Raw genomic sequence first — 17,301 nt, 5'->3', positions numbered from 1 at the left:
GATGTGTCCTAAGACTCCTGAAGAGACAGAAAGAATGAGCTGAGTTCCTTATAGGAGCACAGTTGGAAGTCTAATGTATGCTATGGTGTACACTAGGCCTGATATCTGTCAAGCAGTTGGCTTGGTAAGTAGATATCAGACCAAACCCAGGTTTAGCACATTGGCAAGTAGTAAAAAGGATCATGAGATATTTGAAGGGAACTGCTGATTATGCCCTTTGTTATCAAGGCGGCAAGGATCTGTGATTAGTTGGATACAGTGATGCTGACTATGGAGAAGATCTAAACGAGGGAAGTCTACCTCAGGATATGTATTCTTACTCAATGATGGGGCCAAATCATGGAGTAGTAAGAAACAATCATGTCTATAACTATCTACGATGGAAGCCGAATACGTGGCTCTCGCATCAGCAGCACAAGAAGCTATTTGGTTGAAAAAGTTCTTGGAGCACTTGTTGGATATCGCTGAAAATACTGAACCAGTATTAGTCTACTGTGATAGTGAGGCTGCAATATCCTCCACCAAGGACCTAAAGTTTCATTGTAAAACCAAACATATAGATATCAAGTATAACTATGCGAGAGACATGGTTAGATGCAAGGTAGTGAATGTGAAGTATGTGTCTACAAAAGATATGTTAGCAGATCCATTGACCAAGCCTTTGTCTAGAGATGCATTTGTGAGACACACTAGGTCTCAAGGCTTGCGTAGACTCTGAGATACTTTATTTTGTTATTTATTTTCCCGTGTTCTCAAACTGATGTTCTTTGATTATCAATAAAGTTGATTTACATACATACATATTTTTATTGTTGAATGTTATGTACATTCTTTGATCATTTTTTATAAGTATGTCGAGTAGACATGAGGTTGTCCTTCTCACACAGGAAACCGCCTCCTTATCTTAGTGATTTGAGGAGATGAGACATGATTTTAAGCAAAATTATCATAAGGATAATTTAAGAGCTATTTGCTTAAACAATGACATAAGGTCATCAGGGGTGAAAAACGTTCATCTAGTCTACTTTGTGAGCCAGATGCGAGTAAGATATTGTAGATCAAAGAGCTCAAATTTAGGTACTTATGGTGTCTAAATATCATCTGTACAACATTCTTTATGAGATAAAGACATACGCTCCTTGAGAAAAGGGAGAAAATGATGTAGCACATGTTTCATACCATGTGTGCTAATGTCGACCAATTGGGATAACATAAGTCCATTCTCAACTTATTTTTGTGTGAGACCCAGAGCTTTTATGATAGCTCAAGATTTTGTACCCTTAGAGACTCTGATCAGATACTTGAGACTTAGTGTGATGTTAGCTATCTTAATGTGTTTCCAAAAGACCATGAACACATATTCAGTCTAATGGAGCATAACTAGAAAAGCAATCATACTAATGTTAAGGGAATCGTGAGAAGAGGAAGATCATTGATAAAATCTCATTTATTTTTATTCACTGGTGCACCAATTATGACTTATGAGTTATGATTATGAATACAAGAAATAATGATATATGAGATTTTGAGACTATATCAAATGTGATTTACATGATCTAGGATACTGCATACTTTATGATCTACTTGCAGGTTTGCACTCGACGAGAGGCTATATACTCCTAACAGATATATAGCACTTAGCTCTCACAGTATGCTGGTCGCACGATCTACTTCCCTGTATGAATGATTGAGGAGATGAGAATATGTTTCTCAGATTAGATGAGCACTCCCATTATGTGTGAGTGGGAGATGTAGGAAAATTGGGTCCACCCATAAGGGGTGCTTTAAGGCCCAATAGGGTTATTAGTTAACCCTAATATTCTCTATATAAGTACACTTAGTGTGTACATTAAAAAAAAACTCTCTGCAGTATTTTTCTACGCTTTTCTCTCTCAATTTTGGTTAGGGTATAGATTGTGATATAGGGGTTGTTCCATCACAATGTGACAACCACCACCGACCAGTGATTCCAGCTGCGGTTCATCCGTCTTCCGCTTCCGTACCACGAAGAATAAGTAAGTTCTCGTTTTACGATTTATATGCTATCTAATATGTTTAGATTAACGTGTTCCTTCATTTTACAAGACTTGTTCATCATCGAACAAGTTGCTACTGATATGGTTCAAAGGTTGCATCTTTGTGTTTTTAATAAATATTTAAGAGATATTTAAGGGAAATTTAGGTAAGTAAAGAAAATTGGTATTCACGTTTAGCTAATTTATTTTTTGGAATTTTTTTGTTATAGATCCTTAAAGGTTTATGCAATTATGGAGAAGAAGAAGTGGTAGGAGGAGGTAAAATAGGGTTGGGGTGGTGAAGTGGCATTGCCACGTGGCATCTACATCATCAAAAAGTTAGGCCATGTGTGATAATGTTGGACATGGTAGATGATTTAACGGACTAAGGGTATTTTTGCACTAATTTTATAATGTCACGGGCTGTAATAAACCAATAGTATAACAGAGGGTATATGTGATCCTTTTCACATAGTAGAGAGGTATTTTTGACCCTTATCCGTACTTATTATAATGATAAAGTCGAAAAACTGTATTTTGTCACGAGTTCTTAATTTAAAGTTTTTACTTCTGAAATTATTTGCGAGGTGCCTTATCTTCCGTAAGTGGTAGAGATAGTGTGATCAAACTGGTTGTTATTTGATCATCACATGCACGAATCCTTCTAACTCTTAGTATGTACTAACTTTCATCTTTATCCTCTATTTTGGTTGGAGTTATCTATTACTGATACTATATCTCTCCCGATTTATTTTTTTTGTTATTGTAGTTCTTGCTATCTGTTGTGGTTGTTGTGTTCTTGTGTTATTCAGTAGCCTTCCAATCAAAAGGTAAACTTTCTGACCAACTTCTTACTTTAAAGCTTTTGATACCATTTGGTAGAAAATAATTTTTGCTTATTAGTAGAAGAAACAAAAAGGACGAGGTTCTGAAATGCAATTCTTAGTAATGATATCGTTAGTTTTGACAAGAGTGAGAACTTTTATGCCCTCTTTGACCTTTAGGTTTCTCTCTTTGTTGCAGTTGAACTTTAACACTTTTAGCTCTGTTATGGCTCGCCATCTTACCTTTAAAGCTATTAATATTTGTTGATTGAAGGTTAATTATGTAAAGCCTAAGCATGTTTTCTACTATTAAGTATGCTGCTCTAAGATTTTATGCTAATGTTAGTGAAACTCTTGAATTGAGTTGCTAATACTACTGGCCTACTTTCTTTTCTTAACAGGAATCTCATATATCTGTTTCTTAAATATTATTTATTTTATTCTAAGGAAAACTTTTTTGTTGTTCTGGGAATTTGCTACTAGATGGATGAGTCTATCATAAATATGGTGGTATTTGGAGTTGTATCATGAACAACATTATTTTTATTAACATGAAATTAGTTTTGCAATAATTCTGTTAGCATTCACACTATGCTGCTAAAATTTACAAACAATAGTTTAAAGGTAATTATGTACCTTATATAATAAATATAAAACTTGACCAAGTTCCTGATTTTGTTATACATAAACTATCATTGTTTTTAAACTAGCTATGTCCCCTAATAAAAACAACTTTGACCACACTAAAACAAAAGTTTAAAACCTCTTATGTTAGTCTAGTGTTATCTTGAATTACCTATCCTATCAAAATTTATATCGTAGGATACCATGCTGCAATTTGTAAAGAAAAAACAAATGTAATATGTGGTAGTATCTGCTTACAGTTTTATGTGGATTCTCCTATTATTGTGTTTTTGGCATATTAGTGGGTCTTTTAATTCCTAAAATTTGAAGGGAAGGGAAATGATCTTTTCTGTTGGTTATGACGTCATCACTTTTTATAATTTGCTATAACAAGATATAGTCATTTCTCCCATCTCACTAGGTAAATCTGCTAATGCATAGCCAAGTTGCAAGTGCTACTGGATTTCCAGCAGTTATTGCTATAGTTGGCAGGAATTTTCATTCTCCTTAATGGATAATAGTTGAATCTATCGCTTTATAAACGTACTCTTTTCATGAAATGTATCAACTAGCATACTTGAGATAGATTATAGGATATCATGTTGTTTTAACTATTATGGATTAGTTGGATCACATAAAAAATTAATATACGTAGTTGAATAAGAAAGACGTAGTCGTAACTAGGGGCAGGGAAAAGCTGCCACATATTCATGCCGGAGTGAGCTTTTAGGATAAATTTACTTGATGAAAATACATAATTAGCACATAACTTTGTTATAGAAAGCCTCTTATAATCTCTGTATCCATAGTTACCAGGAACTTGTAAGTATAGTGTTCAGTTTGAGCTTATACTTCAAGTATTAATATTTCAACATTTTAAAGACAAGTAGAAATTTGTCCCTCGGTATGGTATCAATCGCTCAGCATAGTATCAGCCTCTCGGGCTCACTCTCAGTACAGTATCAGCCCCTCGTGCTCAGAATCAATCACTCAGAACAGTATCAACCCCGCGGGTTACCTCGCAATCACTCATATCAGCCCCTCGGACATAGTATCAATCGCTCAGCATAATGGGTACCCGCGCTCACTGTGGGTGTGCAGACTCCGGAGGGGCTCCTTACGGCCCAGGCGCTATATCAAGCCACCTCGTGGCATCATCACTCGGCACTCGGCCTCACATCACTCAAGCCACCTCGTGGCATATAAAGTATCTCAGGCCCTCGGCCTCATATCACTCAGCATATCCTCACATATGGCCTTTGGCCTCACTCAGTTCAAAAATCATCACAAGCTCCTTGGACATTAGTAAAACAGTAGTTCTCAGCCCAAAACATGATGTAGAAATATCATTAAAGTTTCAAATCTGAGTAACAACTACACTTTAAGCAACTGCCAATGTTATTGTTGCCTTTGAGCAAAAGTTGTTTGCTGAAATGTCCTGCTCATCATTTTAATCCTCTGTTAGCTTGCTTTTTTCTTTTGAACTTTTCATGAATAAAAGTTGTACTTTACAATTGCAGGTTTCCTATTTGATATTATTTTGAGACTCTAATGTTTGGTGTGATTCATCCCACGCGATATGTTCAATTTTAAGAGAAAAGATTAGAGAATCAACCTAAAGAAGTAGATAGCTAAAACCTGAGATTTTGATACGACTGCTTTAGAATTTTGTGAACAATAGTATGGGGTTTTGCAGATAATTTCCTTCTTAATATAATAAAACAATTTGTTAAGATGTTACAATCATTAATATTTTGCATGCTAATGAAGCAACCAATTAATAGTCCACATGTTCTTCTGCTTTCATTTGTCTTCCTGTGTAGGACATCCTTTGCTTTTTTCCATGTTTGAAAATATTAGTACATGCTTAGCTTAATTAGCAACTCACCAAATTAATCTTCTTGGCTATTTTTTTTTGGGGTATATTTGCCTTATTGCTATAGGTTCTTTTTTGATATCCAGATTAAAGGTGAACACTGTTGGATCCGTGGTATATCTTCTTGCTGTATTTGTAAATAATAATTCTGGAGAAAAGAAAGTTAGCGTATAAACGTAAATATAAATGAAACAGTAATTAATTCGAGCCCACTGAATTCACAATGTTTCCTTAAGAAATTTAATCCCCTCCTAGTACCCAAGGTTATGGATTATTTCCTCCCAGGATAGAATGAATTATACACTGGTGTAGCGGTACTTCAAACCTCAGTGTTTCAGCGAACACAAAGTTCGGCAGTAAATCACACTTACGGTTGCTTTGTTTTTAGTTTAAAACAATGAACAACAAAGGAGGAGAACTCAGAAGTCGAAGGAAGTTCTGAGAGGAAGGAATGCAATTTGTAGCCGATGTTGAGTTCTTACTGAAGAGGATATGAACGATAGCCAAGCTCTCAAATTCGTTTCTGCCGGTGCCTCCTCCTAACAGCTCTTATTCCGTTTTCAGTTCAGTTTTCTGTGTTGTGTGTGTTCTCTGTCTTTGCTACAGCTACTGCACATATTTATAGTGCAGTCAGCTGTTAAGAGAATGACCAACCACCACTCATGGTGGAGCAATCACTAGGTTGTTATGCAGGAAGCACTTGACATGGTGGAAGGAGCACTTGCTCATGAAGCACTAGGCTGCCAATGGACAATGGAGCATGCACTTGGTCGAACTGGTAGGACACTTGGATTCTATCCACGGATTGGAAAATATCCGTTACAAACACGGATAATATTACGTTAATATTCACTATTAACAAATAAATTTGGTCCAAAAAATTAATCAATCAGTCGATCATTTGACCAAATCCAAATCCGAAGCCGAGCCGAGCGAGCGACAACGATGACGGCGCGAGGCTTGCCTTCTTCTTAACTTTTTAAGAGCTACAAGAAGAGAAATTGTATATATACCCACCAAAAGCCTTTTCCTCTTCCAATATGGGACAATGTTTTAAGAGAGGGAAACTTAAAATTTTACTCAAAAATTTCATTTTCCCTCCATTTCCCATTCACCCTCTTTTTAAGACTTTTCCATCTTAAAATCCTCAACAATCCCCCATATGAATGGGGAATGGCTATATCACGGAAGTATGCATGAAAAACTTGTGTGATTTGCAAGCAAGGATTAATTGCATCTGGATAAGTAGGTTTTCTTTTGAACTTTCCGTAGTGAACTTATGTCGGATATACTCGGTCAATCAGTAGATTTGATATCTTTGAACCGTCGAACTTTAGTGTATACCTAGACAACCATAAGTCACACAATCAACCCTTAACCGTCTTTAGTTCTCATTATTGTGTTCGTTTCAGCCATGAACACCGCCCGGTTTTATAAGTGCGTAGAGAATTGGCCTTGCCAAATTCTCCTTGAAGCGGCTAACACTTGACACTTACATAGGTGATTTCTAAACGTGTCATCTCGTAGATACACTATTTGATATATCCCGTATCAAATTTAGAAATCATTAAAAAGCCTTAATGCTTTATCCTTGGTGCTGAACATTGTCTCATCACGAGAATGGACTAAATTTTTTATTGACAATGTTGAACCATCATTAATAACTTTGTTTGATCTCCTTGAACCTAGATCTTGGGATCTCCAGTCTTCTAGGTAGAGTTACCGCCACAATGACTTGTTCTCGGCCATAGTCTCATTCCCCTCGATGATTTCTCAACTACATCTCTAGTTAGGCCTTTTGTAAGTGGATCCGACACATTATCACTTGACTTTACATAGTCAATCATGATAATTCCTCTAGAGAGTAGTTGCCTAACGGTTTTATGTCTTCGTCGTATATGACGAGATTTACCGTTATACATAACGCTTCCAGCCCTTCCAATTGCCACTTGGCTATCACAATGTATGCTTATTGATTCCAACGGTTTGGGCCAAAATGGAATATTTTCCAAAAAAATTCGGTGTCATTCAGCTTCTTCACCGGCTTTATCTAAGGCTATGAACTCAGCCTCCATTGTAGAGCGGGCAATACAAGTTTGTTTGGACGACTTCCAAGATACTGCTCTTTCACTAATAGTGAATACATATCCACTTGTAGACTTCGAATCAGTTGAACCGGTGATCCAATTTGCATCACAATATCCTTCAATCACCGCAGGATATTTACTGTAGTGCAAATCAAAGTTTTGGGTATGTTCTAAATATCCCAAAACTCGTTTCATTGCCATCCAATGAGATTGACCTGGATTGCTCGTGTATCGACTCAGTTTACTTATAGCACAAGCTATATCTGGTCGTGTACAATTCATGATGTACATTAAACATCCCAACACACGAGCATAATCCAATTGTTATATGATTTGGCCTTTGTTCTTTGCTAATGCATGATTTACGTCAATTGGAGTCTTTGCAACTTGAACCCTAAGTGCTTGAATTTTTCAAGTACTATCTTAATATAATAAGATTGTGATAATGCCAGACCTTGAGGAGTCTTTTGGATCTTAATCCCCAGAATTAAATCCGCAATTCCCAAGTCCTTCATATCAAACTTGCTAGTTAGCATACGCTTAGTAGCATTTATGTTGGCAATGTTATTACTCATTATCAGCATATCATCCACATATAGGCAAACAATGACTATGTGATTTGGAACATTTTTAATGTACACACATTTATCACATTCATTTATCTTAAAACCATTTGACAACATTGTTTGGTCAAATTTCGCATGCCATTGTTTGGGTGCTTGTTTTAGTCCGTAGAGGGACTTAACAAGTCTACATACCTTCTTTTCTTTACCTAGAACCACAAACCCTTCAGGTTATTCCATATAGATTTCTTCCTCCAAATCTCCATTTAAGAAGGCTGTCTTTACATCCATTTGATGAATTTCAAGAATATAAACTGCACCTAAAGCTACTAGCATTCGTATGGACGTAATTCTCGTCACTGTAGAATATGTATCAAAGTAGTCAAGACCTTCTCGTTGTCTATACCCTTTGACAACAAGTCTTGCCTTGAATTTATCAATAGTGCCATCATCTTTCATTTTTCTTTTAAAAATTCATTTACAACCCAAAGGTTTATTTCCACGAGGAAGATCAACCAATTCCCATGTATGGTTGTTCAATATGGATTCTATTTCACTATTGACTGCCTCTTTCCAGAATAATGATTCCAAAGAAGACATAGCTTCTTTAAATGTTCGAGGCTCATTTTCCAATAAGAAAGTCACAAAATCTAGTCCAAACGAAGTAGACGTTCTTTGACGTTTACTACATCTTCGATCCCCCTGATTAAATGTACTTTCTTTTGTTTCTTCCCTCATGTAGATCCTTTACCAATCGACTCATATTCCTTTCTATACGGATATATATTTTCAAAGAACTCAGCATTATCTGATTCTATAACCGTATTATTATGAATGTCGGGATTTTCTGATTAATGAACCAGAAATCGATATGCTTTACTATTGGTTGCATATCCTATAAAAACACAATCAACTGTTTTCGGTCCAATTTTTACCCTTTTGGGTTTAGGAACTTTCACTTTTGCCAAACACCCCCACACTTTCAAATAATTCAAGTTGGGCTTCATTCCTTTCCATTTTTCATATGGAATGGATTGTGTTTTGCTATGAGGTACTCGATTTAGTATCTGGTTAGCCGTAAGAACGGCTTCCCCCACAAGTTCGGTGGCAAACCAGAACTTATCAACAATGAGTTCATCATCTCTTTTAATGAACGATTCTTTCTTTCAGCAATCCCATTGGATTGGGGCGTGTAAGGGGTTATTGTTTGATGAATTACTCCATATTGTAGACATATTTCTTCAAAAGGAGATTCATATTCACCACCCCTATCACTTCTTATCATTTTGACTTTCTTGTTAAGTTGTGTTTCAACTTCATTTTTATATTGCCTAAATGCGTCTATTGCTTCATCTTTACTATTAAGTAAGTAAATATAGCAATATCGAGTATTGTCGTCAATAAAAGTTATGAAATACTTATTTCCACCGCGAGATGGTATTGACTTCATGTCACAAATATCTGTGTGAATTAAGTCTAAAGGATTTGAATTCCTTTCAACCAACTTATAAGGATGTTTAACATACTTAGATTCCACACGTATTTGACATTTTGATTTTTCGTATTCAAACTTAGGCAATACTCCCAAGTTAATCATTTTCCGCAAGGTTTTATAATTGACATGACCCAAACGTACATGCCATAAATCATTTGACTCAAGTAAGTAAGAAGAAGCTGAAGTTTTATTATTAGTTTCGACAACTATTACATTCAACTTGAAAAGGCTCTTAGTAAGGTAACATTTTCCGGCAAACATTTCTTTCTTACTTATAACCACCTTGTCAGATACAAAACTGCACTTGAAATCATGCTTTACAAGAAGTCCAATAGAGACTAAGTTCTTCCTAATTTCGGGAACATGAAGGATGTTGTTCCAAGTCATGACCTTGCCAGAAGTCATCTTGAGAAATATCTTCCCATATCCTTCAATTTTTGCTATAGCAGCAGTTCCCATAGAAAGCATCTCTTCGAGTCCAGCAGAAGCATATGTAGAAAATGATTCCCTCACAACACAAACATGGCGAGTGGCTCCAGAATCAATCTACCATTCCTTAGGATTTCCTACCAGGTTGCATTCACAAAGCATAGCACACAAGTCATCAATATCTTCGTGTTTTTCAACCATGTTTGCTTGACCCTTCTTCTTGTCTTTCTTTAGAGTACGACACTCTACAGATCTGTGTCCAGCTTTTCCATAATTGTAGCAATTTTCACTGAACTGCTTCTTGCTTGGGTTATTTCTTGGCCTAGAAGCCTGCTTCCTCTTTCTCTTAATTTGTGAAATAGCCTCAACAATATTTGCTCCCATTATTGTTGAGTTTCCACGGCCTTTCTTTTCAGCTGCTTTGTTGTCCTCTTCGATTCTCAACCGAACAATGAGATCTTCAAGGGACATCTCCTTTCGTTTGTGTTCAAGTAGTTCTTTAAATCCTTCCACAAAGGAGGTAGCTTCTCAATAATTGCTGCAACTTGGAATGCTTCATTGATGACAAGACCTTCAATGAAAATTCCGTTAGTAAAATACTAAAAACGTTACTTTCAACATCAGTATTCATTTTATATATACCTTCAGCAAGTAGATCATAAATAATCACTTGCAATTCCTAGACTTGGGTAATAACAGACTTGCTATCTACCATTTTGTAGTCCAAAAATTTTGCGGCAACGAATTTCTTCATCCCGACATCTTCAGTTTTGTATTTCTTTTCAAGCGCAGTCCACAGTTCTTTTGACGTCTCCACATTATTGTAGACGTTATACAGATTATCCTCCTATCCGCTAAGAATATAATTCTTGCACAAGAAGTCAGAATGCTTCCACGCCTCAATCACGAGAAAGCGTTCATTCTCTGGAGTTTCATCGGGTAGATCAGGAACATCTTCCTTGATGAACTTCTGTAGACATAACATAGTCAAGTAGAAGAACATCTTCTGCTACCAGCGCTTGAAATCAATCCCGAAATATTTTCCGAATTTTTCTGCCGGTGCCAACGCCGGTGTTCGGCTTGTTGATGCGTTGGCAGTCATCATCGGAATAGCTCGGTTTTCGTTGTCATTTGCCATTTTTCTGTAAAAGAATGACACAAACAAACGTTTAATAAATGTTTAGACTTGGAGAAAAGAAAATCACATAGATTTTAATCTCCAACAAATCGCCACGAAGGCTTTAATCTCCAAAACAGGAGTAGACAAAACCACAAAGGTTTTAGTCTTCAGAGCAGTAAGTATAACAGAAATACAGAAAAAAATTAAATTCCTTAAGCTTGTTGGATCCGTGGTATATCTTCTTGCTGTATTTGTAAATAATAATTCTGGAGAAAAGAAAGTTAGCGTATAAACGTAAATATAAACGAAACAGTAATTAATTCGAGCCCATTGAATTCACAGTGTTTCCTTAAGGAATTTAATCCCCTCCTAGTACCCAAGGTTATGGATTATTTCCTCCCAGGATAGAACGAATTACACTTTGGTGTAGCGGTACTTCAAACCCCAATGTTTCAGTGAACACAAAGTTCGGCAGTAAATCACACTTATGGTTGCTTTGTTTTTAGTTTAAAACAATGAACAACAAAGGAGGAGAACTCAGAAGTCGAATGGAAATTCTGAGAGGAAGGAATGCAATTTATAGCCGATGTTGAGTTCTTACTGAAGAGGATATCAACGACAACCAAGCTCTCAAATTCGCTTCTGCCTGTGCCTTCTCCTAACAACTCTTATTTCGTTTTTCAGTTCAATTTTCTGTGTTGTGTGTGTTCTCTGTCCTTGCTCTAACAGCTACTGCACATATTTATAGTGCAGTCAGCTGTTAAGAGAATGACCAGCCACCACCCATGGTGGAGCTATCACTAGGCTGTTATGGAGGAAGCATTTGACATGGTGGAAGGAGCACTTGCTCATGGAGACAATGGAGCATGCACTTGGCCGAACTGGTAGGACACTTGGATTCTATCCACGGATTGGAAAACATCCGTTACAAACACGGATAATATTACGTTAATATTCACTATTAACAAATAAATTTGGTCCAAAAAATTAATCAATCAATCATTTGACCGAAGCCGAAGCCGAAGCCGAAGCCGAAGCCGAAGCCGAAGCCGAAGCCGAAGCCGAGCCGAGCGACGACGACGACGACGACGCGAGGCTTGCCTTCTTCTTAACTCTTTAAGAGCTACAAGAAGAACAATTGTATATATACCCACCAAAAGTCTTTTCCTCTTCCAATATGGGACAATGTTTCAAGAGAGGGAAACTTAAAATTTTACTCAAAATTTTCATTTTCCCTCAATTTCCCATTCACCCTTTTTTAAAGACTTTTCCATCTTAAAATCCTCAACAAACACAAAATTTGCCTTGAATATATGTTAGCTTCTAATTTGACTATGAAATATAATATATTTATTTATGTGCAGATTTTTTTGGTCAAGAACTACTAAAAAGAAGACCAAACACCGCATGCACAACGCCCCACCTTCAGCTAATATGTAAATAGTTTTTTCATACATGAGCATCCCTTAATGTGATGCTCTGATGGATGTAAGCAATATATATTTTAATCAAAATATATGTAAATAGGTATATATCAATTAACATGCAATATTGTCTATTTGATTCCACACTTACCATCAATTTCTACTAGATGTGCAATTAAAAATCATACAGTATTAAATAATGTTGGGCCAGTACTGGCACGGGCCGTCCCCACCTATAGTCTCCTAAAATGCAAATATGTATATCCAATTTGAATAGATTTCAACAGATTCCTCTATATCATTATTTTTTCATAAATACTCCATTCGGCCACAATAAGTGACCAATTTACTTTTTTATTTTGGTCCAAAATAAGTGTCCACTTATATAATCAAGAAAAATTTCAATTTATTTTTTCAAAATTACTCTTATATACGTATCCCTAAAAAGTCATTTACTCCTAACATTTGAGAAGAGAAGTGAGTGCTACTATAATTATAGTACAACATTTAATAAAGGGTAGTTTAGTCACACTAACTATTTTCATCTAGAATTTAATATTTTCTTAATGGATATGCCCAAAGCAAATTGGTCATTTATTGTGGATCGAAGAAAGTATCTAGTTTACTTGCCATTTTTTTTTTATCTTTGTTAATTTGGGTTAAATCTATTGAATAAAATCCTCAAGACAGCGGTAGGAGCCTAATGGGTATGAGTCTGTCAAATGTAGCGAAGTTCAAGCAACCTTTTTCTATCAATCATTCGTCAAGAAATAGCGAGAAAGAATCAATCTTTTTGTTTTCTCGGTAGATGATTGTTGCTGGTGGTGGAAAATAAAGTGATTGCACCACCGTCCAAGTACTCCAAAAACCAATCTTGACACAAAACAGTCGCATGCGTGCGGGTGATTTATTGGCTTCAAAATTATTAGCTACTAGTAGTATATTGGTTGATGGTAGAAAGCAATATGCTCTAAAAGTTAAATGTGATGTGCCTTAGTATGGCACTTCCTCTCCTAGAATTCACTTCCTATCTCTGTTTACCCCCGAAATTGAATAACAATTAAATTTTTACGCGATTTAAAAACGTGGTTTGATTCAACACAAATAGTAAAGAATAAAAGACGAAATAAGCGACCAAACCAATTGTGATGTTATGACCAAGCCTGAACTTAGATTGAACAATGACCTCGTCCTCAAGAGGACCCTCGGTTCGAGCCCAGTCGTGAATGAAGAACATAATAATTAAACAAGAACTTTAACAGTAGCTAAAAGGCAGAAAATAAAATTGCATTGCTTTGATTTGTGTGTTACAATGTGTCTTACAAAAGAAAAACTTCCCCTTTATATAGTAGGAGAGTTTCGTCCCTGGTATAAGTCTAAAAAGGTAAAAATCTTCCTTTTCAGTAATTATAGGTCCATAATCGACCTCGAGCGAGATCCGTGCCGTGATATCTGGTTGAGTGCGAATATCACGGTCGTCTATTCGTTATGTATAACCATTTACCGTATTTCCCGAAGTCTTAGAACTCGTTCTCGGTTTGGGGCGCATCGCTTTATCATACCTGATGACGAGCACATCGTTCACTCTTCCTGGACCTCGATACGAAGAGTCTCTAACCTCGATTACAATCTCGTGCATCCGTGCTCTTTCTCCGTTTTCTCACCGGGAAATAGGGTTAGACATTACCCCCAATTTTACCCGTACACAATATCACATTTTTTAGGCTAAGATAAATACAAACGAGATTTAAATTGGTATACATAAAAAATTTATCTATTAATGTGATTTAACTATTTTTGCATGTTAATTATATTTTATTTTTTAGATTATAAGAGTGGACTTGTTATGGACAATATGTAAGATTTTCTTAGCTTTATTGGTGGCCCAATAAGTTTAAAGCCCATAATTAATATTTAATTAATGAGAAAATCTCATCCGTACGATCGGTTACTTGTTTGGACGTACCGGATTAAGTGAAAAACTCTATAAATTGGTCATCTCCCCACCCATTAGGGTTATTGTGTTTTTCTATTCTCTCTTCCATCACTAAAGTCGGCGATAATGAAAGTTAGGGCAAGGGCGAGAAACCAGTTCCAATTAATGCTTCCGCTTCGTTATAATGGCTTAAGATTCAGGTATGTTTTCTGTAATAATTTTATGTAAGATTATCATATATAAGATTTTGGTATATAATTAAAATATATGTTTACATGTGGTATCATGAGTCTGGGATTTGAATTGATAATCTTCGTAAAAGAATATAAAGTTATACATACACCCTTACGGATTATGGTATTGTGACTTCTCTGTGAAGTAAGATTATTCCTCTGTTAATGTTACTGACGTCATATTATATATGCAATTGATGGGCATAACCCAATAATAGTATGTGTAAAGAATCAAAATTGTCTGTGGGTTTGTACGAAAATTGACTGTATTGATCTGTTATTCTAGATCCTTATTTCCCTTAAATCACTTTTGGCATAATGAAGAATCCTCGAAGGCGCCGATCATGAATGAATGAAATCAATGCCTATAAAGTTCTGGCATGTTCTAAGTAATTAAGTTTTCTTCAGCCTAATTATTATTTTATCATTAAAATGTATATAAACATATAGCATGTCTATGTAAACCTATTACAAGAAGTTTCAAACTATTATGTTTTGGACTAGAATATTTGGTTTTGATATATAAACTTTCTGGACCATTAAAGTGATAATATTTTATTCCTAAATTTCTGGAATACACACGTAAATTTCACATGCCACATTGATTGGAATTCGGTTCTTACATTGTGAAATAATTAATGTATGTATTTATAGTTATAGTTTGTTAGTCACCAAAGTGATCAAACTAGAATGTCTAAAATATTTATTTTATGTGTGCATTTATGTTCATATAGATTGTTAGTCGTCAAAGTGGCCAAACTAGTATATTTAAGAAATTATGCATGAATAAAATTATATTTTATCCATAAAAACTAATGAAATGCCTATTATTGAAAATAAATGGATAAACTAGCTTTCACTATTGCTAGAACTTAAGGATTTCCCTAAAGGTGGATCAATTATTCTATGAATAGTGAATATGATGAGGTAAATTAATATTTTTTAGTCAAATATATATTGTCTGTCCAAATATGTCATATATGTTTGGTTAAAAATATTTAATTACCTATTAAAGACTAAATTGTAGTTAAATTGTGATAATGTGTCATAGTATTTACCCAAAGGAGAATTGCGATATGCTTTAATTGTTTTTACTGAATTCGTATTGATTTGTGAGCATGTATTATCTATTTTGCAGCTATTCCTCATCATTCACATGCTTCGTCTGTTGTTGTGTTCAACGGATTGAACTTCTCTGAATGGCATGAACAAGTCCAGTTACACTTAGGTATAAAGGATCTTGACTTGGCTCTGCTGAATGATAAGCCCGCTGCCATTACTGATACGAGCAATGCGGATGAGAAGTCTTTCCATAAAACATGGGAACGCTCTAACAGGATGAGCCTTATGTTTATGCGAATGAGTATTGCCAACAATATTAAGAGTACTATTCCACAAACAGAAAGTGCCAGGGAATACCTAAAGTTTATGGGAAAACGTTTTCGTTCTGCAGATAAGTCTCTCGATGGTACATTAATGGTTGAACTCACGACCATGAAGTTTGATGGGTCGCGTAGTATGAAAAATCATATCATCGAGATGACTAACATTGCAGCAAGACTTCAGACCTTGGGGATGAAAGTTGATGACTCCTCCTTGGTTCAGTTTATTCTGAACTCATTGCCTCTTGAGTATGGACCGTTTTAAATTAACTATAACACTATTAAGGATAAGTGGAATGTTAGTGAATTGTCCAGTATGCTTACTCAGGACGAGTCAAGACTTAAGAAACAAGGAAGTCATTCAATTAACCTCATGGGTCAAGGAGCTGGTAAAGGACTTAAAGTAAAGGCCAACAAGTTCAAAAAGAAGAAACACCTGCTAAAACTCCACAGGATGCTAAGAAGGAACATAAGGCAGATACATGTCATTTCTGTAACAAGGAAGGACACTATCAGAAATATTTCTCGAAAAGAAAGGTACAATTAGTGCTTTTGTATGTTTCAAATCAAATTTAATTGAAGTTCCTAATAATACTTGGTGGCTTGATTCTAGTGCAGCTGCTTATGTATCTACTACGTTGTAGGGATTCCTTACGATCCAAACAACAAATCCAAATAAGGATTTCTCATTCATGGAAAATTGTATGAAGGCTCCAATTGAAGGCATAGGGACTTATCATTTGATCATGGAGATTGGACGTCGCCTTGATCTATTATAGACTCTTTATATACCTTCAGTTTCTAGGAATTTGATTTCTCTTTCAAGATTTGATGTTTTTGGATTTGATTTAAAGTTTGGAAATGGATGTTTTAAGTTATATAAGAATGCTATTTTTTATGGTTCTGGTTTTCTTAATGATGGTTTATATAAATTGAAACTCGATATTGGTTTTTCGAAATCCTTTCTTACTGTTCAACATAATATTGGAATTAAACATAGTTCACTAGATGAAAGTTTTTCTTACTTGCGGCATAAACGTTTGTGTCATATATACAAAGAAAGGTTAGTAGATTAGTGAAGAATGAGATTCTTATGTATCTAAATTTTATTGATCTTACTATATATTTGGATTGCATTAAGGGTGTCACGACTCCCAAAACCAACCCGGTCGTGATGGCGCCTATCATGGAACTAGGCCAGCCGACACAAACCCAAAACCAATCAGTATTTTCCTTTCTTAGGATAAAATCAAATATATTTAACAATAAACCTTTATATAGTGTTTAAAACAA

The 17,301-nt window shown here is 35.6% G+C and overlaps 1 protein-coding gene across 1 annotated transcript; it reads left to right on the top strand.

Moving 5' to 3' along the window:
- The first annotated feature begins 14,519 nt into the window (after positions 1–14,519).
- LOC138879877 (uncharacterized) lies at positions 14,520–16,273 on the top strand. The gene is made up of 2 exons (XM_070159520.1): positions 14,520–14,604; positions 15,765–16,273. The coding sequence occupies exons 1-2, from the start codon at positions 14,520–14,522 to the stop codon at positions 16,271–16,273; spliced, it is 594 nt and encodes a 197-aa protein (XP_070015621.1).
- Positions 16,274–17,301: the final 1,028 nt, after the last annotated feature.

The sequence above is a fragment of the Nicotiana sylvestris genome, chromosome 10 (assembly GCF_000393655.2).
Source record: "Nicotiana sylvestris chromosome 10, ASM39365v2, whole genome shotgun sequence".
NCBI lineage: Eukaryota > Viridiplantae > Streptophyta > Magnoliopsida > Solanales > Solanaceae > Nicotiana > Nicotiana sylvestris.
Note: the sequence above shows the minus strand (reverse complement) of the source record. Positions and strands in the feature narration are given on the sequence as shown.

What these genes read in the sequence shown, in the direction of transcription:
- LOC138879877 (XM_070159520.1), top strand. Translation starts at nt 14,520, where the DNA reads ATGAAAGTTAGGGCAAGGGCGAGAAACCAGTTCCAATTAATGCTTCCG. An exon ending in AAGATTCAGGTATGTTTTCT is followed by an intron (nt 14,605 to 15,764) that starts GTAATAATTTTA and finishes TCTATTTTGCAG; the next exon opens with CTATTCCTCATCATTCACAT.